The 24,297-nt window shown below is 34.0% G+C and overlaps 1 protein-coding gene and 1 non-coding gene across 3 annotated transcripts; one reads left to right on the plus strand and one right to left on the minus strand.

The window, feature by feature from the left end:
* Positions 1-1,799: 1,799 nt before the first annotated feature.
* GNRHR (gonadotropin releasing hormone receptor) lies at positions 1,800-19,435 on the minus strand. 2 transcript variants are annotated; one of them, XM_032259301.1, is made up of 3 exons: positions 18,361-19,435; positions 9,245-9,464; positions 1,800-5,407 (listed from the first exon to the last, which is right to left on the minus strand). In XM_032259301.1, exons 1-3 carry the CDS (start codon positions 18,880-18,882, stop codon positions 5,163-5,165), a joined length of 987 nt encoding a protein of 328 aa, XP_032115192.1. In that variant the 5' UTR covers positions 18,883-19,435; the 3' UTR covers positions 1,800-5,162. The 2 variants fall into 2 exon arrangements, with proteins under 2 accessions (XP_032115192.1, XP_032115193.1); XM_032259302.1 differs by having other exon boundaries at positions 5,272-5,407; positions 9,245-9,336.
* On the plus strand, positions 11,969-12,128 carry LOC116537313. The gene has a single exon (XR_004263067.1). It is a non-coding gene; the product is annotated as a small nucleolar RNA SNORA62/SNORA6 family (small nucleolar RNA).
* Positions 19,436-24,297: the final 4,862 nt, after the last annotated feature.

Consider the following 24,297-nt stretch of genomic DNA (forward strand, 5'->3'; position numbering starts at 1 on the left):
TCAGGTCCTAGAGGCTGTCCTCAATTCTCTGCCGCATAGTTCTCTGCAAAGGCATTTACAACATGACTGTTTACTTAAGGGTGAATTTCTCACTTCAGTTTGCTAAGATAGTCTTATATAATATAATGTAATCACAGGACTGATATCCTAGCACCTTTGCTTGATAATGTAACCTGATCAAGGAATGACATCTTATTAATTTGCCATAGGCAAAGTATGATTGAAAGCAAGTTACAGGTTCCAGTAATGCTCAAAGATAGGGGATTACATAAGGGTGTGTCATACTGGGAATTACCTTTGGGTATACATGTGTAATAATTTTCCACAGAGAAGCTTCTGCACATTTTATGTCTTTTTTCATCCTCACCACTATTGTGGTTCTGTTACCATATGTCTAGACACATTCATATAATGATATAAACTCTGGCCCTACATTTTCCAGTCCCTATGCCAGATAAGTCACTATGGTGGGTATTTTTTCTAGTATTTTTCCTGGAAGTTTCTTGCAATGGTTAGCAATGACTTAGCTTAACATGAAAGTGACCAAGAACCACATACTATCCCTCCAGAGTCAGTCTAAAGATATTCTTCATTCAACTTCTCCTTGGCTGGATCCCAAAAATATACATGGTCATCCCAATGCCACTTCATCTGAGGGTAAGGGTGACAGAGGAAAAGTGAGAGTGGAAAGAGATAGTCTTAACCAATTGCAATTAAAATATCCTTTTTTGGTGTGGATTTTATAAAAACGTGACCATGTGAAAACATATTTTCCAGGGCCACAGGATTGGGCTGAAATAAGTGAGAAACTTGGAAATTAAGTTTCATGAGCTTTATAGAAAATCCATTTTAAGTTACCATTTATTTATTAACTAACTTGACAATTATTCTCTGAATCTGAAGTGATGGCCAGAATTTTTTAAATGTATGAACATTACTTATCCAATGAACCAGTTATAAAAACAAATAAATAAATGAAGAAAAAAATAGGAGCCAAGAGTTCCCAAGAAAGTAAGTAATTAGGCAGAACCTATCGCTTATACATCAGATAAATATTCTAACCACTAGAGTTTAAAACACTTGGATTTAATTTATTAAAAACAATGAAAATCTGTTCCTTTCCCTTAGAGTTACATTTATTATGCAGTCATTTATTATGTATTCAGAGCTGCATTTATTTTTTATGCATTGCATTTAAATTATGTGCTACTTAAATTTGTAGCCTATATACTCTAAATTTTGTTTTGAAAAGTTAATTGGTGATTATGGCAGGTACTGCAGTTTTCTGACCCAAAAGGTCAGAAAAAGATCTCTTTTTCTCTCTTCCTCCATCCTACCCCAAAAATAAAAAATAAAAAAAGCCTTCATTCTTTTTTAGTTATCAGATTGCTAAGTGTTCAGGGAAATTGAGCCCTGTCCTACAAGATGAATTATTCCCTTAAAGTGTTCAGGTAATTTTCTTTGCTAGTGATTTGTTTAGGGTCCGTCATGTGTCTCAGTTCTGGCCAATTTAAGGGGAAGTACTGAGAGTTATGGAAAAGAGAGACCTATAATGAGAAGTCATTCTTTCTACCTTTGACTCCTAGAATGTTGACAGCCAACTTCTAGTCAGAAAAGAAAAGCCTAGTAGAATCAAAGAAGCTGAGTCAAAGCTCTGAATTAACTGATTCTGCATGCCCACCTCTGGACATCCTATAAAGTGAGATGGAAAAAAGCCACTTCTAGTTTGACATTTTTATTCCTTACAGCAGAATGTATTCTGATAGAAACAGTGATGTATAAAAAAAAGTCAGACAAACATACACACATGTAACATTTATTGTGTTTTTTCTTAATACACACACAATATGAGTTCATTTGGGAATTTGGAATTACAGGAATTCACAGGGAAGAAAATTTTTAAGAAATCACGCAGGTAACTATATTAACACTTTTTGTATATATTTATCTATTGCTGCTATGCATACATTTTATATGTTGCATAACTTTTAAAACTAGACTAATTATTTTAAACTTGATTCTTAATACTCTTAAAACATGATAAGCAAGATCAGATTGAATCTGATGTTTTTTTTTTTTTAAATATTTTTTATTCATATGAGCACAATGCGTAGTAATTAAAGAAGCCCAAAGCATCGGTTCAATGTAGGAAAGTACACCACAGGTAAAATAGATGGAATTCTAGAAGTATTTTAACTATCTAAAAATGTTATCTCTTTATGACTACCACCTAAGTTCGAAGACAAGGTCTCTTTCAGGAAATTTCTAACTCATTTATGCTATGTTCCCTGGTGGAGAATGTTTGTGGTACCTCTCCCAAAATATTTTTTTAGCTACTATATTTCTGTTGAATAGGCTTAACTTGAACTAATGTAGACTTTGTTCAATTTATTGTCATTAGTTAATGTCACTTCTTTACTAAACTGAATTGCTAAAAGCAATTCAATTTTTAACTAGTTTTATAGGCTAGGTAAAGGAAGAGAAACCAAGATAGAATCTCAACTATCTGATATATTAGATTCACTCTGTAGAACATTTCCTTTTTTACAAGGAATCCTCACCATTTATTATAATAGGACATAAAATAAATGATTATAATATCAATTATGAAATATCATCTGTTGAGTGGAATATCTTTAAAAGCCATATTTATCTTTGGAGCTATACATTTTATATATATTACATTATAATTTATACATTGTACATTATAATTTATGGACCATAATATGAATATTGAATTATTTCTGTTTTTTATCACATATTGAACCTTAGGAGAGTTTGTTAGTTTGAAAACAATAATTAAGCATATTGAAGCAATCTTGTTTCAATATTAACATTTTTATGTTTGCATATAAACAGATTAATACATTCTGTTATATTTTTATTGTAATAGACTCCCTTATAAATACTCAAAGTCAAATAGGAATTCTTAACCTTTTTTTGTGCTATGAGCTGCTGTCGCAGTCTGGTCTATCTCTCTCAGGATTGTGTTTTTAAATGCATAAAATAATATATAAGACTAAAATTTAAAAATACATTGAAATATAGTTGTTTTTTTTTTTTTTGCATGGACTGTAGGTTAAGAACCCCTGAGTCAAGATTTTGAATAGCCCTTTATTTAATGTATCAAAAAAAATGCTCAAGGAAATACCTCAGAGAGATCCATAATGAGCCCACAAGAAGAACCAAGCTGAGATACATTCCTTAAACATATGTAATAAAGCCCTTAGATTGTATGTGTACAAGTGTGTTATTTTTGCCTTTAAATCCAGAAGAATTATCAGTTTAGAAATAAGTATATCATAGAGACTTAGAGAACATTGATTTTGTTTTAACTTATTTACATCCCTGTGTTGTCTATGAGAACTATAAAATCTTGGAATGAGTACAAGCCAATTTTGAGCAGTTTAACACACTACAGATTTTTAGCCTTGCCCAATTCAACTATAGAACTGGGCCATGAATTAACCAATTAAAGATATGAGTTTAGTAATAAAGAAGCTATGAATGAAAGGGTGAGTACACAGAGGCAGTTCAAGTGAGACAGAATTGGAAAATAAGGTAGGATATGAAAAAAAACAGTTACACAACACTATAAACCTGAAGCATAAGAGGAGCAAATCAAAGAAAGAAAGCACTTACCATTAGCTGGCAATTTACTTTCCATAATACCACACACCTATTTAGAGTATTTAGAGATTACATTTCATCTTTTGTGTGGCATTACATAGCTCATGTTAATATAATGGTATCTTACCTATTTAAAAAATGTTAAATGTTTTAATTTCTTTTAAGACCCTCATCATGTTTTTCACATTAAATGGATATTATACTCCCATTGTTTTCATCCCTTCCCTATTTTCATGGAAGAGGTAGACACAAACCTGAATTAAATAAAAAGGTGGTGTGCAGACATATTTTCGAAATCATACAATTTAAAGTGAATATCAGTAGGTGTTAGTTGTGCCATGGGCTGCTGTGGCAGTCTAGTCTATCATCTCAAGATTGTGTTTTTTAAATGCATAAAATGATATGAATAGAACTAAAATTAAAAAGCTACATGGAAATATAGTGTTGTGCTTAGGCTGTAGGTTAAGAAACGCTACATCAAGATCCTTCCCTCCTTCCCCAACACACTCTGTCTTCTTTGACCTGTACAGACTGAAACTGTAGTTTTCTCTCCAGAGTTCCTTTTTTGTATCAAGCGTCTTTTTGTTTGTGCATTTGCTTAATTTTGTTTTAATTTTTCTGTTATTTATGAATTATGGATTTAGTAAGATCAGGAGATAGACAAAAAATTCTTCATATTATTAAAATAGAGGGCATATTATATACATAAAGCATACTCAATATGGGTATTTTCTTAATGGCATTTGAAAACATTGTTATTTTGTGGCAGTTATTTACCAGAAACTCCATAGACTCTAAGCCTAGAGGAATGTTCCAAATCTCTGTCCAAATCCTAACCCCTCTAAAATATCTGTTTATATAGAGGCACCTCAAAATCTGTTCCACATAAATGGGATGAAGGAGAACTACTCATAGTCTTGTCAGGTTGCTGGAGTGGTTGGTAGGGTTGGTTACTGACTCCTCCAAATGTCAGAATGCTTTTGAAGCCAAAGAGGAAAACAGATCCTTTTTTTTTTTTTTTTTTTTTTTTTTTAACAGAAGGGAAAATTGATCTCATGGGCAAGGGACTCTGTGCTCTATGTATTACATAGCATGACTCTAATTGCTAATATGCCTCTTTTGGAGAAAAACTCACCAAAACATGCTGAGTTTAGAACTGTGTTGTGGTTTCTCACCTTTGTTTTTTGGCATCCTTGTGCCTTAGACTGCATGTGTTTTAAATATTTGTACACTGTTATGCAAAGAGAAAGTGGTAAGAAACCTACATAATGTATTATATGAGGTCAGAAGAGGCAGAGATTAATTTAGAAGCTTATGATGAAGAGAAAATATTTTAGTATTTTTCCTGAAGTTTTTTCCTTAATAATTGAGGCTCTGAAAATGGAGTTTCTAAAAGAATAAGAATGATAACTTAAGTGTAAATCCTGCTTTATTTGTATGTAAACACGTTGGAACATTTGTGTTAATCATTCCCAGATGAAGATATTCATTACTTTGCCCTTCTTCATATGACTTCTTGTATAGTCTGTCAATCACAGAGAAAAATATCCATAGATAAGTGGATCAAAGCATGGGTTTAGGAAAGCAAAGAGAAAGAAGAAATGATTTACTGGATCTGACACCCTGTTTAACATTTCAGGATCAAACCAATACCAAATTCCTAGGACATAGTAGGGAGTCCAGCAGACAGTAAATGAAGTGGCAAATGCAACCGTCATTTTTAGAGTCCTCAGCCGTGCTCTTGGTATATTGTTCTTGGACTGATTCAGTTGTAGTTCTATTGGATAGAGAAAAGAGAAGGTATTTAAAGATCAGTTTTCTCACAAAACCAAAGTGGACAAAAAGGAAAAGAGCATCACTAATTCAACTTAATCAGAAAATTTTCAATATTTTAAATAATAATAATTTGTTTGAAAAGCATGTTTTTATAAGAGTTTTCCACTATGTCAAACAATGAATAGAAAAGATTGAAGATGATAGTGCTCTTATTTCTGCCAAACTAAGGTGGATTTGAAATATGCGGTACTCAAACTCTTAACATATACATTTAAGAGAGTAGATGGGGTTAAACTCAGTTGAATTCTTTTTTAAAAAAAATATTGTTTTATATTATTTATGTTTTGGGAGGACTGGTGGGCTACATGAATAAGTTCTTTGTCGGTGAGTTCTGAGATTTCGGTGCACCCATCACCTGAGCAGTGTACCTGTACCCAATGTGTAGTCCTTTATCTCTTGCCACTCCCCACCCTTTCCCCTGAATTTCCAAAGTCCAATGTATCATTGTTATGCCTCTATGTCCTCATAGCTTAGCTCCCACTTATGATTGAGAACATATGTTGTTTGGTTTTCCATTCCTGAGTTACTTCACTTAGAATAATAGTCTCCAATTCCATCCAGGTTACTGCGGATGCCATTATTTGATTCCTTTTTATGGTTGAGTAATATTCTATTATATATATATACCACATTTTTTTATTCACTCATTGATTGATGGGCATTTGGGTTGGTTTCATATTTTTGCGATTGCAAATTGTGCTGCTATAAACATTCATGTGCAAGTATCTTTTTCATATAATGACTTCTTTTCCTCTGGGTAGATACTTAGTAGTAGGATTGCTGGATCAAAGGGTAGATCTACTTTTAGTTTTTAAAGCAATCTCCACACTGTTTTCCATGGTGGTTGTACTAGTTAACATGTCCACCAACAGTATAAAAGTGTTCCCTTTTCACCACATCCCTGCCAACATCTATTATTTTTTAATTTTTTGATTATGGCCATTCTTGCAGGAGTGAGGTGGTATCACATTGTGGTTTTGATTTGCATTTCTCTGATAATTAGTAACATTGAGCATTTTCCCCTACACTTCTTGGACATTTGTATATCTTCTTTTGAGAATTGTCTATTCATGTCCTTTGCCTACTTTTTGATGAGATTGCTTTCTTTTTGCTGGTTTGTTTGAGTTCTTTGTGGATTCTGGATATTAATCCTTTGTCAGATGTACAGATTGTGAAGATTTTCTCCCACTCTGTGGGTCATCTGTTAACTCTGTTGATTATTTCTTTTGTTGTGCAGAAGCTTTTCAGTTTAATTAAGCCCCATCTATTTATCTTTTTTTGTTATTGTTGCATTTGCTTTGGGGTTCTTGATTATGAAGTCTTTGCCTAAGCCAATGTCTCAAAGGGTTTTTCCAATGTTATCTTCTAGAAATTTTATGGTTTCAGGGCTTAGATTTCAGTCTTTGATCCATCTTGAGTTGATTTTTTGTATAGGGTAAGAGATGAGAATCCAGTTTCATTTTTCTACATGTGGCTTGCCAGTTAACTCAGCACCATTTGTTGAGTAGGGTGTCCTTTCCCCACTTTATGTTTTTGTTTGCTTTGTGAATTCTGACTTCAAAACAAAATTATGTTCACTGAGTATCTATGCCACTAAGGATAGCAAGTATCATGTGTGAATGAAAGTGTGCTAACCCGAATTATCTATCTCAACTGTTTGCTGCTTTCTATGATATCTGAAATAATTTCACTTTTTATATAAACACAGCCTTTAAAGTTCATAGGTTACACTTGTGAAGAAATTTGCTGGAAATTAATGGAATTGCTGACTTTTAACAGTCAGACTGCTTACATGAAATTTTGAACTTAGTTCTTAAAGGTAAAAAGCTGCAAATTTGAAGTGCTCAAAATCTGTTCTTGTATTTCATATTAAGAACTTCTCTGTTAAGTAAGAAATACTGTTTATACACTGTTTTCTTTTTTTGAGGGAAACAGATAATGCTATTCAGAAATAGTCATTTTAAAACTTCTCATTAATTGGTCACTGAAGAGTGGACATACAGAGGAAAACATTTCCATGCATGGAGTCTTATATTATGAAATTATTTTTTGTCTAGAAGTGTTAAAATAAGTAATTTATTAAATACAGACTGGTTATGGATTTTTGGCAGACAAAATTAATTACCATTTACTGCGTGCCTTGCTAGAGGCTTTGCTCCTTTCACACACTTTTCATTTAATCCTCAATATCTGACACATCAATTTTAAATTCAAAAAAGCATCTTGGCTTAGCACAGTGGCTGAAAATGAAAAAAATCAAGACAACCACAACATGTCATGCTTTTTCCTCTTTTGAAACATTGTCATAGATGATAATTTGTTTACCGTTTTCTGCTATACTGTGGTCTCCATGAAAGCAGGATAATTACTAGATTTTTCTTATTCACCATGGTATCCCCACCTAGCACAGTTTCCAGCAATAGTGAGTAGTCAGTATGTATTAATCAAATAAATAAAAGAATAAATAAATAAATGTGTTCATAATATTTCTTGCTTCCTGCCTCTGCTTTTTTGTATTTTTGCTTCTGTACTGCTCATATTTCTTCAGATTAACCCCTATTTATCATTCACCTTCCTATTTTCTTTGTTCCCTTCTTAGATATTGCTTATAAAATAGACTCTCTCAAGATAAGATTTTGAAGGCAAATTGGCTTTGAAGTATACTTTTTTGGGAAATATTAAATAGCATTTTGTGTTGCCAGGTGGAAATTGCTCAATTACTTATTACAGAGCATCACCATGATTCTTTTCTTTGCTTTTTTTTTTTTTTTTTTATGAGTTGGAGTCTTACTTTGTTGCCCAGGCTGGAGTGCAGTGGCACCATCTCAGCTCACTGCAACTTCTACCTCCCAGGTTCAAGCGACTCTCTGCCTCAGCTTCCCAAGTAGCTGAGATTACAGGCACATGCCATCGAGCCCAGCTAAGTTTTGTATTTTTACTAGAGATGGATTTTCACCATCTTGGCCAGGCTGGTCTTGAACTCCTGACCTTGTGATCCACCCGCCTCGGCCTCCCGAAGTGCTGGGATCACAGGCGTGAGCCACCACGCCTGGCCACCATGATTATTTTCTTTTGAAAATATCTACTGAGACTGTTCATGCCATCACAATTAAGATGATTTCCCTATTAAGTTATACTAGATATAACTTATGCACTATGCCATTGATAACATGTCTTTTGGGTGTCATGCCAACATAACAACGTTTATTTCATAAATTAACAAATTTTAATTTTTGGGAATTCACCATATTACTAAAGCAAGAAAGGTACAAACACATCTGTGAAGTTTTGAATGAAATAATCAATTACATAGTCAATAATATTTCACATATTAACACACACAAATGTGCATAGTTTATGTTGTGTAAATATAGGGGATTTGAATATAAAATGAAACAGCTTACTTGAGCTAGTTTATTGTATAGCATTTAGCAGGTTGTACTTTGCTGTAGTCTAGATATCACAATTTGTAGTTGCAACACAGCAGAAACCATTTGCCAATGTCTATCCTGGGTTTTAATGAAATAATCATTCTTTCTTCTTTAATTTCATGGTGCAAATGTAGAACCTCAGAAGATATTAAGTTACCTCATCTGTAAATTGAGGCTGATAAAAACATAATAAAAATATTACCTCATAGGGTGATTGTGAATATTAAATGAGCTAATATATCTAAACTGCTTAGAACAGTATGTGGCATACAGTTTGTGCCATTCTGTTTTGAGTATTGCTCTTTAAAAACTGCTCACAAATTACACTAAATCTAAGGAATACATACTGTGGGGGTCCTGATGAAGGACCCGTGTTAGGGTGAAGATTATTTTTGCATTGCAGATCAGCATGATGAGAAGAGGGATAATGAAGAGGCAGCTGAAGGTGAAAAAGTTATAAAATGCTTGATGCCACCATTGTGGAAAACTGCAGTGTGTTACACATTGAGAGAAAACTTTTGTTTGTCCAGAGCTGTCTGTTAGATGAATCATCCTGAAGATGTATAACTGTATGAGAAAATAAAAAAGTTATGTTACTTTTTTCCAAATGGTATTTGAAAGTTTTCTCTTTGGTACTCTGCTAGCCTTCTATCATGTTGTTACCTAAAGAAATTTCTAAGCTCCTTAGTATTAAACTTCTGACATTTCTATGAAAAGTCATGTGGATATTTACAAAATATGTTTGGGTAAGTGTCAATAGACTGTAAGATTCCAGATTTTTTTGAAATTATTTCAACCTTGAAGAATAATTTTCTCTCAAGTATTAAAACCTTGTTTGTATTTTCAGTTTCCAGTACAATGAAAACTTTTTGCAAGTGATTTTGCTCACAGTTATATCTGTAGTAACTAAAACTGTTTCTGGCACTTAGAATGTACTCCTCAAAATACATATTTAAATTTTGTTTTAGAGACAGAAACCCTATTAAAATGAAATTTTAAAAAATGGTCGAAAGACATGAAGAGACAATTGCTCAAAGAATGGTAGAACATGTCAATTAAAAGCCAAAAAAAAAAAAAACAAAAAAAAAAAAAAAAAAAACCCAGGAACCAGCTGAAAAGAGCTTCCACTGGCCAAATCTGGGTCAGTTTAAACATTAAAATACAAAAAAGAAGCTGATCTAAAAGAATGATAAACTATTGAATAAAGTAAGAATCCATGAACTTATACTTATGAAAGTTATAAAATAACAAAAACAATAAATAAATGGGAGGGGAGGTTGAGAAAAAGTTCTTCCATAATGTAGAATGCCAACTAATAAATAAAAAGGAATAATAGAATTAGTGATTAACATTTGGCAATCACTATAATAATAAATGATTACAGCAAGAATCATCAATAGCCAGTAAAAATAATGGGTGTAAGTTTGAGGAGAAAAGGATATTTATAAAATCTCTAACTATCAGCCTGCAGGACACTTATTCATTATAAGGAATATAATTCCTTATATTCTCCTCTTTACAGAAGAGAAATATCTAGATTAATATGTTAACATTACCAATAATAGGACCTATTTACAATGTCTTTCTCCTTATGTAATGCATTGAGAACTTAGCATCACTAATTTTGTATATTTGATTAAAGTGTATAACCTGAATCTAACTTTGAGGGAACATCAGACAGAAATATCCCCCAACTGAGGGACATTTTACAAAATGACTGGTTTGCACTCTCCAAAAATGTCAATATTATGAAACACAAAGAAAGACTGAAGAATGGTTCTAGCTAAAAGAATCCTAAAGAGGTATGCAACTGAATCTGACACATAATCTTGGATTTTCTTTTGTTAAAAGGGCAAAAATGAAACTGGGACAACTCATGAGCTCTGAATAGAACATACAAATTAAATAGTGGTATTGTATCAATGTTAGATTTCTTATTTTGACACTCATTACTGTGGCTATGTGACAGGCCTTCAACACACATTGAAGTATTGAGGGATAAAGAAAAATCATGTCTACAACTTTTAAGCAATTGGGAAAATGTATATAAGATAAAATAAATAAGCAAATGTAAAATGTTAATATTTGAGAAAATCTGGGTGAAAGTATTTAAGAAATCTGTATGATTCTTGTAACCTTTCTCTGAGTGTCAAATTATTTTTAAAAAGCCTTTATTCTACAACTTTTAAAAACACAAACTGAATCAATAATTAAGAAAATATTGCAAACAGTTTTCAAAAAAATTCTAGTGGACATTTATTCATTCTTTCTGTATTCATCAAGCACTTCTTACCTAGTCATTTATAAGATTTTTCCCTGAGAAGTTTCATTTTATTGTGAAACATTAAAATGAAATGTTGAGAGTGTAAGCATTTTTAAATTCTAGCAAGTAAATTCAAACAAAAATGTTACAATATGTCTTTTATTTTTAAGAAAATGAGGGATTCTATTATTTTTTAAGTTTTTGATTGAATTAGGAAATTTTAATTTTAATTACAATATTAAGAAACAAGATTCTATGCTACCAAAAAATACTATAAAATATTTTCAAGAAAACACTTTCTATATACATATATATATATGTTTTTAAAAGACATATTCCACTCCCACTCCCATCACCTCAAAAGAGAAAGAACCCTGGCCCTGTTAAATAAGTTAAAAAGCCGATTTTCAGTTTCAGATCTTTTTTTTAATCAAGGAAGAAATAATTTTAAATTAATCCACTAGAGGGCGTCTAATAATTTTACTATCACTCTTTAGTCAAGAAACCCCAATAAGTGCATTCAGCTCATTTCATCTTATGATTCAGACTTTTTTTTTCCATATTACAAAGTGAGTCTTTCAGTTTTCTATAATTCTTTGTAACCTGACCTTATTTAAAGTTCAGCTTTGAATTAGATCCAGCATATGCTGTGAGTTAAAGTCTTTGGAAGGGTTACTTCACATGGAACCCCAGAATGTTGTACTTTGAGGTCTTAGCTACTTCTCTCTGCACGTTCCCAGGTGGATTTGGAACCAGATAACCCGAGTTTTACTTTATTCTCTGCCCTGGGCCACATTTTTACCTTACTATTTCATGTTTTAAAGACATAATGATGTCACTGACTGGCTGATGAACTCACAAGCATAGGTAGTATGTTTATGCAACATGATGAGGGGCAAGTTTTTCTCTAACACCACAAGGGTCTCTGGCCCAATGAGTGGAGTTTGATTGTAGTTCTAGCTACAGGTATAATGTTATTGCATGCCAGCTTTGAGAAGAGATGAAAAGATTTGAAAAACAGTGTTTTCTTCTGTGTTTGTCCATATTTCTTGCTCAGGCCTCTCAGGCATTACTTGGCCTTTCTGTTTCCTGGGTTCTATAAGATTCTAAAAAGATGGGTTGTGTGTGGTTCAAATTCGTTCATTTGTAAGTGGAAAAATATTTGTAATTAAAAATGTGTGTGTGTGTGTATATATATATATATATATATATATATATATATAATGTAAAGCCATAATGATGAAACTTTCAATTAGCAATGGCTTTGAAACATAGTACTATGATTGTGTTAATGGTTATAATATTTAACACATACTTATTTTTTAAGCAACTCTTTGATAAAACTAACTGTACCAGATTCTGTCTGTCATAAAAGTTATATCCTTCACTCAGGGAATTTAATATTTGGTAGTGGAGTTATAAAATGTATGTGACACAAGTAATACAAGATAGATTGATAAATTTTAAGAAAGGTATAATAAAGTATACACAAATTAAGAATCTTACTTGGCCATAAAATTAACTTGCTGTTGTCTTGGTTCAGTTTATTCTGTGCTCCAAGGCTGTGTTCATTTGAATGATTAATATAGAGATCCACTTTACTTTTAGTTGTTCATTTGTCCTTGAATTATGTTTCTTTAATTTCAGTATGTTTCTCCTCTCTTATCCCTGGCCCTGGTTCTTATCAGTGTTTGCTTTATTTTGCCATAAACAAGAATATTCTGTTTTCATTTTTGACAGCCAATTGCAGTTGTTAATTTCTTCTTAGAATATTATCTTTAACGCTCACCTTATTCACACTAATTACACCCTTATCTAGTGTTGTTCAAAGATAATTATCTTCAGAAAAGTGCTTCAGTTTCCTCATCTACATAAATGGAGAAAATGGTAATATCTACCTCTAAGGCCTGTCATGACAATAAATGAGTTAATACATGAAAAGTACCTGAAATAGTGCCTGGCACACAGCACTGTATAAATCTGAACCATTACTACAATTAAACACTGAGGCACACAATTTTTATGTGTATCCATATGCATTTATATATGTGTATCATATTTATTTTTTTCTTGATGTCTTTTAAGCATCAGTTTTCACTTCAAGCTTTTTCTGCCTTTTCTTCCCCAGCCTCCTACATGTAAAAAGGAAATACACAATATTGCAGTGTTCAGTGTGCAGAGCTGGGTAGAGTGTAGCAGTTAAAAGATCTGGCTATGCATATGGCCATATACGGATAACTAGATATTCTGATATACCAACATTTCCACTTATTAGACAGTAATCTTGGGCATGTTATATAATATTGTAGGTTTAGTTTCTTCATGTGTTAAATAAGGATAATGATTGTACATAATCTTTGTGATTGTTAGAAGCATTATATGAAATATTGCATGTAAAACCTCATTCATACGTTCATTCATTCACTGCCTGGTCTGTGAACCTAGCAAGTAAAAGCTTTTAGCAAAATTCCTGGCACATATTTATGTCCTCAAGTATTATTTATCATCATCAACATTATTGCTGTTGTGATTTCTGCTAGTAGCACACTACTATGTTCTAGCACAATGTTTGGCATATTGTGCCTGTGTGATAATATTTATTGAATTTAAACTGTTTGCCAAGTTCAGTAGTGCCAAATTTATACCAGTAAATACTCTGTGTGTTGAGGCAAGCCTCCACACATCTTCAGAGGACACATCTTTACACCAAAGACTAAGGAGTGGCTCATATTTCTTGCCCACAGGCCTGGGTTAACCATAGAATTTAAAAGCTGTCAATACGTAATGCTCTATATTAACACATATAAGCTAGTGATAAGCTTAACACAGATAAACGATGAACTCTTTCTGCAGATAATCTGCTATTCTGGAATTCTCGTGGTATTAAATGACTCTTATTGGAAACCATGTGATTTTTAATTAGATATGGACAATATAATTTAGGAAATATCTTGTCTTCAATTTAAATTAGCCAAAGATACCCCAGAGCATGTTTGTTGCTTTTTCTTTTCCTCCTTCCCTCTTTTGTTTTTCTTTCCTACCTTTCTTACTTTTTCCTCCCCTTCCCTTCTCTCCCTCCCCTTCCTTCTCTCCCTCACCTCCCCTCCCCGCCTCCCCTCCTGTCTCCCTCCTTTTCCCTCCCCTCACCTCTCCTCCCCTTCCCTTTGCTATTTCTCCACATTTATAAATGATACCTCCAGGACTTCAATTACTGTGCTCTGGCATGTATAGTTTGCAGAGTGAGTATGATAGTTTTGTGACCAGGGAGTAGTTTGGCCAACTTTACTAATCAGTCTGAATGCATGCTATAATTTTGAAAAATTTGAAATAATCCACTTTTATATAAGCATTTCTTTTTGCTGTTTCTTAAAGAACCATGCATTTCATACTATTTCTGTACTTTTTCTTTCCTGACTTCAAAAACTTTTTTATGAAAGAAAGAAGAAAGGATGGGCTTAGGAAGAAAGGAAAAGAAGACAAATATACATTAAATTAGTATTTAAAATTAAGTTATAAAGTCTTAGATGATTTTATATATTGTTTAATTTATTCTTTACAGTTACTCTTTTAAATGTAAGTAATTTGCTCACAGTCACATAGCTGGTAGGAGGTATTACTGAAATTTGAACCCACCTCAGTTTGAATCTCATACTCATGCCATTTTTACTATCTCATTGGCTTTTGAGCTTTGTTGCAAGGAGATGTGAAGTCTTTAGTAACTGTGACTGGGAGCTAGTGAATAATGAAGTAGAGGGCTGGTCCGCCCTTACCTCTATTTTAACCAGAGCAGCTCCACTTATATCTGTTTCATTCATTAGAGCTTTTTGTACAGGATTTTTTTATGTACAGGGATTTTTATACTATATTTTATTTAAAAATTTTAATAGACATATAATAATTGTACATATTTATTGGGTACATTGTGATATAGAATTTTGGAAAAAGAATTCTGATACTAGCATGAAGTTTGAAAGTCTCTATGCTGCAATATGCTGAAACTTCTGAGAAAGCATCCCCAAACTATCACAGAACATAGCTTTCTGAGGTTAATAATGAGGAAAGTTGAAAATCTAGGAGGCCAATTTGCCATTTGGTCATTTTGAGCTGAGGCAAAATGTCATAAATTCTCAGATCCCCAGGTCTGAGTGGTGACAACATGTTTGTTAATATTTTTTTTCCAACTGAGGTATGAAATACTCAAGTAATAGAAAATTAGTATGTGCACCAAAAGATGAAAATTAAGTTACCCATTTAACGTAAATTAGGTACAATAGGATGTACCTTTGTCAATGGGCTTATCCACAGAGCATGGTGAAGTATGAGACACACTCATCATGCATCACAGTCTAGAAATAAAAAGCCCTTTCTCTCTCGTGTTCCTTATCAAATATATGTAACATTAGTTATGGGATTGAAAACTGTTTTATTGAGAGAGATTGCAGAGAGTCATAGTAAAGGAAAAGAATAAGACAACATTTGTCCAACAGAGCAAGTGACATTGAGAATGCCAATGAATACTTTTAAATCAGTGCTTTCTGAACTGCAGGATATGCTCAGCAGTGAGTTGTACTCAACATTAAAAAATGAAATGTAACAGAATAGAATATTTCATCAAACTTTTTTCTCAGTTATGTGTGTGAGAGAAAGAGAGACAGAGTCACAAACAAGGTCTCAATGTATGTAATTCTTACTTTGGATTATTGCAAAAGGATTTGAATGCCATTGCCTTCAAAGATTTAGACCTTAGCTCTTTTATATGTGAAATAGGGATAATAACACAGCTCCTATTTACCTCATAGAGTTAATGCAAATATCAAATAACATTATACTTATGTGAGATTATTCAGGAAACTTTAGCAAAGTGCTTTAAAGTGTTGTTGAAAGAAAGGATGAGTCATGTGTTTTACAAAATGAAATAACATCATTTTCTGTGGCTCATATGCACATACATCTCTCTAGTAATATATTTGAGGTCAGACTATTACATGAAATTCCTAAACGATTCAAAGTTAAGTTCCTATTTTATTTTTGCTGCATCAAGTTAGGTAAATATTTGGCATTGTCTTTCTATTATTGCTACTATATACTTAGATGAAAAGAACTGGATTAATAAAGCAATATTTTATTTGTAGCTTCTGGGAGACTTCTTTTAAGAATAATCAAATTGTGAGTTTGTCCTTCAGTTATTATCACAAATAGAATTATTTCTACTTCTTTTTGGGTTTTAGTCTACATCACCATCTCAATTACTTTCCACATAGTTGTACTTACACAAAGATCTTATATTGCCAACAGTCATGTCCTAAAGCAAATGATTTTACTTCTCATAGCCTGCCTTTCCTCTCCCTTCTAACAAACAAATAGGCAGAAAAAGAAACTCTCCTCTTCTCAACTAGATCGTTTCAATGGGTTTACTATTTAAACTCCTTGGCCAAAAAAAATTGGCACTTTATTTTCCCCTGCTCTATTATTAACTTTCTCAGTCCAATTTGTTGTCAAGTTTTGGTTTTCATTTGAAATGTCTCTTTTACTATCAATTCTCTTTGATACCACCCTAGCCCACAACCTGATCACTTCATTGCCAGATGATTTGAAAAAATTCTTTGTTTTACTCCACTCCATGTGGGCCTATATAAATTTTCCCCAACCTTTTTTTTTTTCTTTTTTGAGACAGGGTATCATTCTGTCACTGATACTGGAGTGCAGCATGGCTCTCCACATGTCTGCCTCCCAGGCTCTAGCGATTCTTCCACCTCAGGCTCCCGAGTAGCTGAGACCACAGGTGCGTGCCATCATGACTGGCATTATTATTATTATTATTATTATTATTATTATTTTATTAGTTGATATGGGGCCTCCCTATATTGCCCAGTCTGGTCTTGAAATCCTGTGCTCAAGTGATCCTCCCACCTCAACCTCTGAGTAGCTGGGACCATAGGCACAAAAGTGGAAAGAAAGAATGGAAAATTTTAAGAGCATAAGCCTTAGCTAAATCACCTCATTTCAGGTGATATATTTGCTAAACTTATCCTTGTATATTCCATCACCGTGAAAGAAATCACATATTTTTCTTCAGAAAATGAAAGCATTTTAGTTTTCCCCATTCCTCTTCCACATATTCAAAAGAAATATTAAAGTGAAAAATTGGTGGGATAATATAATTATTCAGCTTTCTAGTGTCTTGTACTATATAGTGAATTCTGCATGGAAGTTTTTTTTATTTTTTAACCATCTGGTCAGTTAAAAAAGTCTAGATAAATTTCCATTTTCAGAGGCAAGTTTTGAAGGATCCTATCTGACTCGTTTCTTGACACATCCTTGTCCCCTGGGTTTATCATGTAGTACATTTACATGCAAGAGAAAACTTGTTCATCTGCTATTAAGAGTCTTTATTTTCAAGAATTTGTCATTTTCTTCAGGGATCTGATTGTTGAAATGGCAGGTTCAGCAGGTCAGTTAACCAGGCTGGCTCTGATGAAGGCAATCTGGAAAGATGACTGCCCTCCGTGGGGAGGCCCTGTGCCTACCCTGTCTGTCATACGGCTTTCTCAATAACCTGCCCCCAGCAAAACTCAAACTAGCTTTGGGAAATATTTGGATTTCCAAATGTCCAAGATTTCTTGCTTTTCTTCTATATTCAGTCCCATTTAGCTACAAACTGCAGAGCAACATACTAATAAAGACTAATTCTCTCTAAGCTGCAGTGACAGAATTCTTAAAATTTCCACTCAAGAAACTCCAAATAGGAAACATTATAAGTATTTTCTACCTAGGCAAATTTCATAATCCCTAAAGATTATCTTAAGTAAACATTAAAGCCATGACAGCCAGAGCAAAAAGAAAAATAAAAGAATAAGATGGAGATAAGGTCAATTTTGAGAGTAGCAATTTTTGGGGGAAGCATTTGCTACATACTAGAGATTGTGTGAGCCACTTTATGAATTTATTCATCACAAAAGCAATATTAGTAAACATTAACCCCTATTTTACATTTTATCAGTAAAGGAACTGAAACCAGACAGGTTAAGAAATTCGCTCAAAGTAACGGAACAGAGAGCCAGAATTAAACTTCACTCTCTGACTTCCAGTGCCCAAGCTCTTAAAGGTAATACGTTACTTCCTTTGATAAAACCTTACATCACATTTAGATAGGAAATCTATGATTGCCATATCCTAATAAGTTCATGTATAATGGCTTACCTGTGGTCCTGCAAATACACTACTGAGGATCCAGGCCAGGCCAACCATGGACTGTCCAAGCTTTCTGTTGCTTTTCAAAGCTAGGGGTCTTGTGATAGCCAGGAAGCGGTCCAGGCTGATCACCACCATCATGAAGGCTGGGGCATACATGGAGAAAAGCTTTAGATAACTGAGGACTTTGCAGAAGAACTCTCCAGCATACCATTGGACTGTAATGTTCCACATTCCATCCAGTGGCATGACAATCAGAGTCTCCAACAGGTTGGCTAAGGTCAGATGTTTTAAGAGCAGCTTCATTCTTGAGAGTTTTTTCCCTTTCTCTTTCTTCTGTGTCCACTTCTGAAGTTTCAACAAGAAAGAAGCATTAAAGGTTGTAGAGAGTAGAAAAAGGAAGAAAGTAACTGTCACTCGGATCTTTCCAGACAAGGTGAGAGTGGGGAGGTTGCCCTGCATCAGTGGGATGCTGTCATTGATGGCTAAACAGTGATTTTGATTCTGTTCGGGAGAGGCACTGTTTGCCATATTTCCCCAGGATGGAGCTTCAAGACTTGTGTCTCTGGTGTATCTGATATTTTATTGTAACTGAATATAAAGTCCTGTTTTATTTCTGCCTTCTTTAGATGGAAACGTCATAGGTTTAGACGTATGTCAAATTTTGTCCCTGAGATACTTAATGTGAAAGATCAAGGTGAACTTGTTTTGTGTATTGGTAATCCAACAGAGTACTAAAACAGAGCAGGGCAAACACATTCTGAGGGCCACATGTAACTGTACTACCTCAGCAGATGGCCTGGCTTTCACAATACTCTTCCTAAGTGACGAAGGACACACACAGCCTGATTTGGAATTTAAAAGTCAGGCCTGATATTATGATTTAAATAACTTTTCTAAAAACTACTTAGTGTTAGTGTTCTGTCCAACATACAGATGTAAAATGATAATGAAGAAAAATACAAACAACTTGATCCAATTAAAATCTACAGTCCTAAGGAATCAACACATATCTTAAAAACATTTCTTTGTTTTCCTCTTCAAACACACTGTTGAGAACTCGAACACTGTACAAATTATCCACTTAAAATTATTCTACCACAAATTAAAACTTTAAATTAGAATCAATCCACTTGGCTGCATTCAAATTTATTAATCAGTCTTACTGGTCAGATCCATGCTTAAGTTGGAGTAAAAATGATTAATCATTTTTTAAATTATTGCCTTGATTTTTGTAATTATCTAAATATTTTACTTGCTATTGTTACACATTAATGCATAGGGGAACTAGGTATTGAAGAGAATACTGTGTAACTGCTGTAACTGCATTTATATGTGTTTATGTTTAATATAATATGAATATGTGCCTTTATAGGTTATCTGATCATTTCAAATTGGGACCACTTAGGCACTTTTTCTGTGTTGCTTCTTTAACTTTCATGGTGAGTGCTGGATAGTTATTTATCAATACTGGTAAGACTTACATTGGAACTTATTAAATCACCAGCTTGATTTGTTTAATGCCAACAGGTTTGCTTCTGTGGCAGCCAAAGCAGGTACCATGTTAAGAATAAAAGTGGCTATTTTGACTTAGATGGTGCATTCTTATTGGTTCATTTATTATATTTGTTTATTCTGTCTTAAATATTTATTTAATAAATAGTTACTAAATATTTACTATAAACATTATCTTAGCCTTTGCCGGTGATAAAAAGCGAACACAGCATCATCTGTCCCTTTTTAGGGGCTTGTTTGTTACTACAGAAGGTTAGATAAGTGTTTTAGACATATCTTAGGCATCTCCTCAGCTTCCCTGTGTACTGGCTGTCTCCTGAATCTTGAACAGCTTAGACCAGTCCTATACCTGAGTTCCTTTTTGACTGTCACTACATGTCCAGAATTACCAGCTCCTCTCACTACTTCCAGATTTGACATATTTCTATTCTCTATTTATATAGAATACAAATGGAAGATATTTTTCTCACACCTGAGATTTGTGACTATAAAATTTTTACCCAAGTCAAAACTAAGTTCTGATTCATCTAGGAGAGTAACAAAAGAAAAATTGTGCCTACATTAGCTATAATAGCTTCCTGATAACTAATCAGTCTTGACTGAGACAGTTTATTTTTCTGAAGAACTCAAAAGGCTTTGCATATACATCATGTCAGTTAATCTGATCAGGGCCATATGCCTGAAATGAACAAAACAGGATAACCATTAGAAAGACATACAAATATGAAAAGTGTTTATAAGTGGAAAAACAACCAAAAGAACAAAGGAAAGAACATTTATGTAAAAATATGATTTTAGTGAAGTATATTTTGCTCTTTGTCTTCTGTATTTAGGAAAAAAAGACTAGAGCATAAAAGCTTCATTATTTGTCCCTTTACCTCCCATTCTTTCCCTTCCCCTTCCCTTTCACTTCCCTTTCCCTTTCTTCTCTTTTCCTCCTTTCCTCCCTCTCTTCCTCCATCCCTTCTTCCTTTCTTCCCTTCTTCCCTCCTTCCCTCCCTTTCTTTGTTAATGACGGACTGGTTCGGGAAGAGGTTGCAACCAAGCTGAATGTGACTATAGCACACAGGGTAATAAGTGACTGGGGAATGGGGTACAAGGACAGGGAGGGCATGCTTACAAGCTGGAGCAACATACTCAAATATGAAGACAATGTGAGAAAGTTCAAAGGGTATGTGAGAGCAGAAGTATAAATAATGAGGGAACCTTCAGATCTGGAGAGCCTATATTCCAAGAAAAGGAGCTTAGGCTTTACCTGTATACGGCATGGAGTAAAATAGAGTAGGTATGGCCAGATTTATGCTTCAGAAAACTTATTGTGTAACATACAAAGAATGCCTTGAAGGGATTTGGGGAATATTGGGCAATCAACATTCAAGGCATTTAATCTATTTGGAAAACCCTTGCTAACAACACGACATGAAAGGTATAAAGACCTGAAGTGCAGGGTGTGGCTATGAATGCCAGGTGAATGATGTTTGATGCATTTGAGGAGCTCAAGTTGTTGAATCTAAGTTGTTGGATGAGTCAGCTATAAAGATTTTGAAGATGTTGTCAATACTGATACTACTACAAATAGTTAACATTTACTGGGTACTTACTTTGTGTCAGGCACTTTTCTAAGCATGTTACACATGTTAACGCATTTAGATCTTACAACAACCCCTAGAGGTCAGTACTATTATTTTCATTTTATGGCTGAGAAAAGTGAAGCAGAGAAGTTTACATACCTGTTCCATATTAGAGTTTGTCATGGAGGAGCGGTGGCTATCTACGCTGGTGGTGCAGGGGCAAAAGATTTTACCATTGTAGGTCAAGAAACGTAGATTTGTAGAGAAAGTAGGAAAATATGTTACCAGGGAGACAACGGCAGTATCAGCTGAAGGGAAGTTGACTGCAAAGAAACAAAGGCTTGCTGGAGATTTTATAGGGTGGTGTTTATGCTGTATGCTGGAGAAGGCTTTGTGCAGTATCGATAATGCCAAGGTTGCAGTGAGCTAACTTGCAGGTGTCTGGTGATAGTTGGGCACAGGAGGATTGTGAATTATTTGCGCAGGAGGGCTATATGTCCTTGTAGTTTATCTGCTTTTTCTTTTTGCTCTCCCCTGCTCCCACCAGCCTGATTCTTTTTCTCTAATTAGGACTCCATAAAATGCAGTCTGCCTTTAGAGCTCCTGTCCTTAACTACTATGCAATGCTACCTTTCTGGTAGGAGTTGGGGTGGAAAGGTCTATAAGGTTGGTGCCATAGTCCTTAGCGACTAAAGGACCATGTTAATAGGCCCTTTTGGTTGCAAGAAAGGGAGCCTGTCTTAGATAATGAAGTTCTCTTTCATAATGCACAAGACTTAGAAAGCTAACAGGAGTCCAGACAGCTCTAGGGATGAGTAACTCCTGCTGATTCATCACCTGAGCTGGCTTTCAATTATAGTATCTTTTTTTCTCTTCATATTATTTTTCCCATCATCTTCTTGAACCTAACTAGCCAGTTTTTTTTGGAGGGGTGAGAATTACAAGTTTGGCTTCTGAAGGGAAAGAGTGATGATGGTTTAGAAGTGACCCAGGGAAGCAAGAAATATTTTTCATACCTCATTACTCATGAGAATAAAATAATAGAGGAAGGCAGCTCTTTCAAATGAGAAGAATATGTATGAAAATGCATTGGGGGAAAATTTTTGTTTCCAGTAAGGAGAGAAGATGGCGGTAGCACAGTATCAGAAAAAAAAAAAGTTTTTTTTTAGTTTTTGAAAACATGACTTACTTTGTTAAACCAAGAATGATAGTGTCTATGACAACTGTGAAGTGAGTAAAAGAGGAACTTTAAAAATTTAAGTTTAAATGGAAGAATTTGAGGAAGGAATGTGGATGAAGTATTATGAGGAAATATTTACATAAAATTGCTGTGAAGGCAAGCAACGAATTCTAAAAGCCATACCAAGTTTTTTTAAGCCATGTTAAATTATGCATAGCATTTCACATGGCAGATTCACTTTCATTTTTCCAAGAGAGCATGTTATTTGGAGAATCACACTGTAAAATATTGTTGCAATTTTTATTTCGGTATAGATGTCTTAGAGGTAAATGATGGGAAATTATGGTTGAAAATTTATGTAAGATTTTTGAGATCAGATTAGGGAAATGCATATATAATACAAATCATCAACATGAAATGAACAAAAAAGCAGAAGCATAAGCATGTTTATCTTTCAAAATTTATATTCACTAAATACTAAAAGTAGTAATCTTTTACTTTTAAGTATAATTAGGAATATATAAAAAGATTTAAACCAGCAATAAAAAAATTATATTTATTTTAACAATTCAACTCACCATTTATTAAGCATTATGTACTACACACTATACTTGTGGATACCAAAAATAAGGCTAGCCAAAGCTCATATTTGATATTTCCAAACATATTTTATAATTGTATTGTTATGAGACCTTTTTTTTCTTTTTTGAGACAGAGTCTCGCACTGTTGCCCAGGCTTAAGTGCAGTGGTGTGATCTTGGCTCACTGCAACCTCTGCCTCCTGGGTTCAAGTGATTCTTCTGCCTCAGCCTCCCAAGTAGCTGGGACTACAGGCGTGTGCCACCACGCCCAGCTAATTTTTATATTTTTAGTAGAGATGGGGTTTCACCATATTTTCCAGGCTGGTCTCAAACTCTTGACCTCATGATCCACCCTGTTCGGCTTCGCAAAGAGCTGGGATACAGGTATGAGCCACCATGCCTGGCCAAGATATTTTTATTTACATAAACTTTATGCAGGTTGCTTGTATTAAAAAGAGTAAAAAAAAAGTATAATTTTAATTTTGTTCTTTTGCTGATAATCTTCTGTTGATACACAGCGTTTCTATTTCATGATGCAATTCAATTTTAAAATACAACAGATCTTATTTCCACCTTCTTGGGAATTGGAAATTTGAAAGCTAGGTCCCCAATAATTGCATTAATTAAGAATTTGTGATACAAATATGTAATAATCTAAATAAGATTTTAAAATGCAATTTAGAAAAATATAATGATTGGCATTATCTGTTTCTCGTTATGTTTCAGTGAGACTGGGCACACATGAAATTGACATCCTATTAATTTCTATATAACATATTCACTTTTATTATTTTTCCTTTCTTAAGACTTTTAAAATAAAAGTTTTTCAAAAATCAAATTTTATAAAAATAATACTGTATTTTTAAAGCATTTAGGATATAAGATTAAAACCAAGTGGAAGCCTGGGCAATACGGGGAGAAACTATCTCTACAAAAAAATTTAAAAAAATTAGCCAAGCATGGTGGTACCCACCTGTAGTCCCAGGCACTCTGGAGCCTGAGGTGGGAGGAGCCCTTGAGCCCAGGAGGCAAATGTTGCAGTGAGCTGAGATTGAGCCACTCCAGTCTCAGTGACAGAGTGATCTGAAACTTTTCCACT

Source organism: Sapajus apella, unplaced genomic scaffold, assembly GCF_009761245.1.
Source record: "Sapajus apella isolate SASKATOON/1434 unplaced genomic scaffold, GSC_monkey_1.0 scaffold108, whole genome shotgun sequence".
NCBI lineage: Eukaryota > Metazoa > Chordata > Mammalia > Primates > Cebidae > Sapajus > Sapajus apella.

Excerpts from the sequence above, each read along its gene's own strand:
- GNRHR (XM_032259301.1), bottom strand. The coding sequence starts at position 18,882 with ATGGCAAACAGTGCCTCTCCCGAACAGAATCAAAATCACTGTTTAGCC. Across the intron at positions 9,465-18,360 it reads GTGTATTTGCAGGACCACAG|TTATACATCTTCAGGATGAT; the intron begins GTAAGCCATTAT and ends TTTCTCATACAG. Across the intron at positions 5,408-9,244 it reads CCTTCATCAGGACCCCCACA|AACTACAACTGAATCAGTCC; the intron begins GTATGTATTCCT and ends TCTATCCAATAG.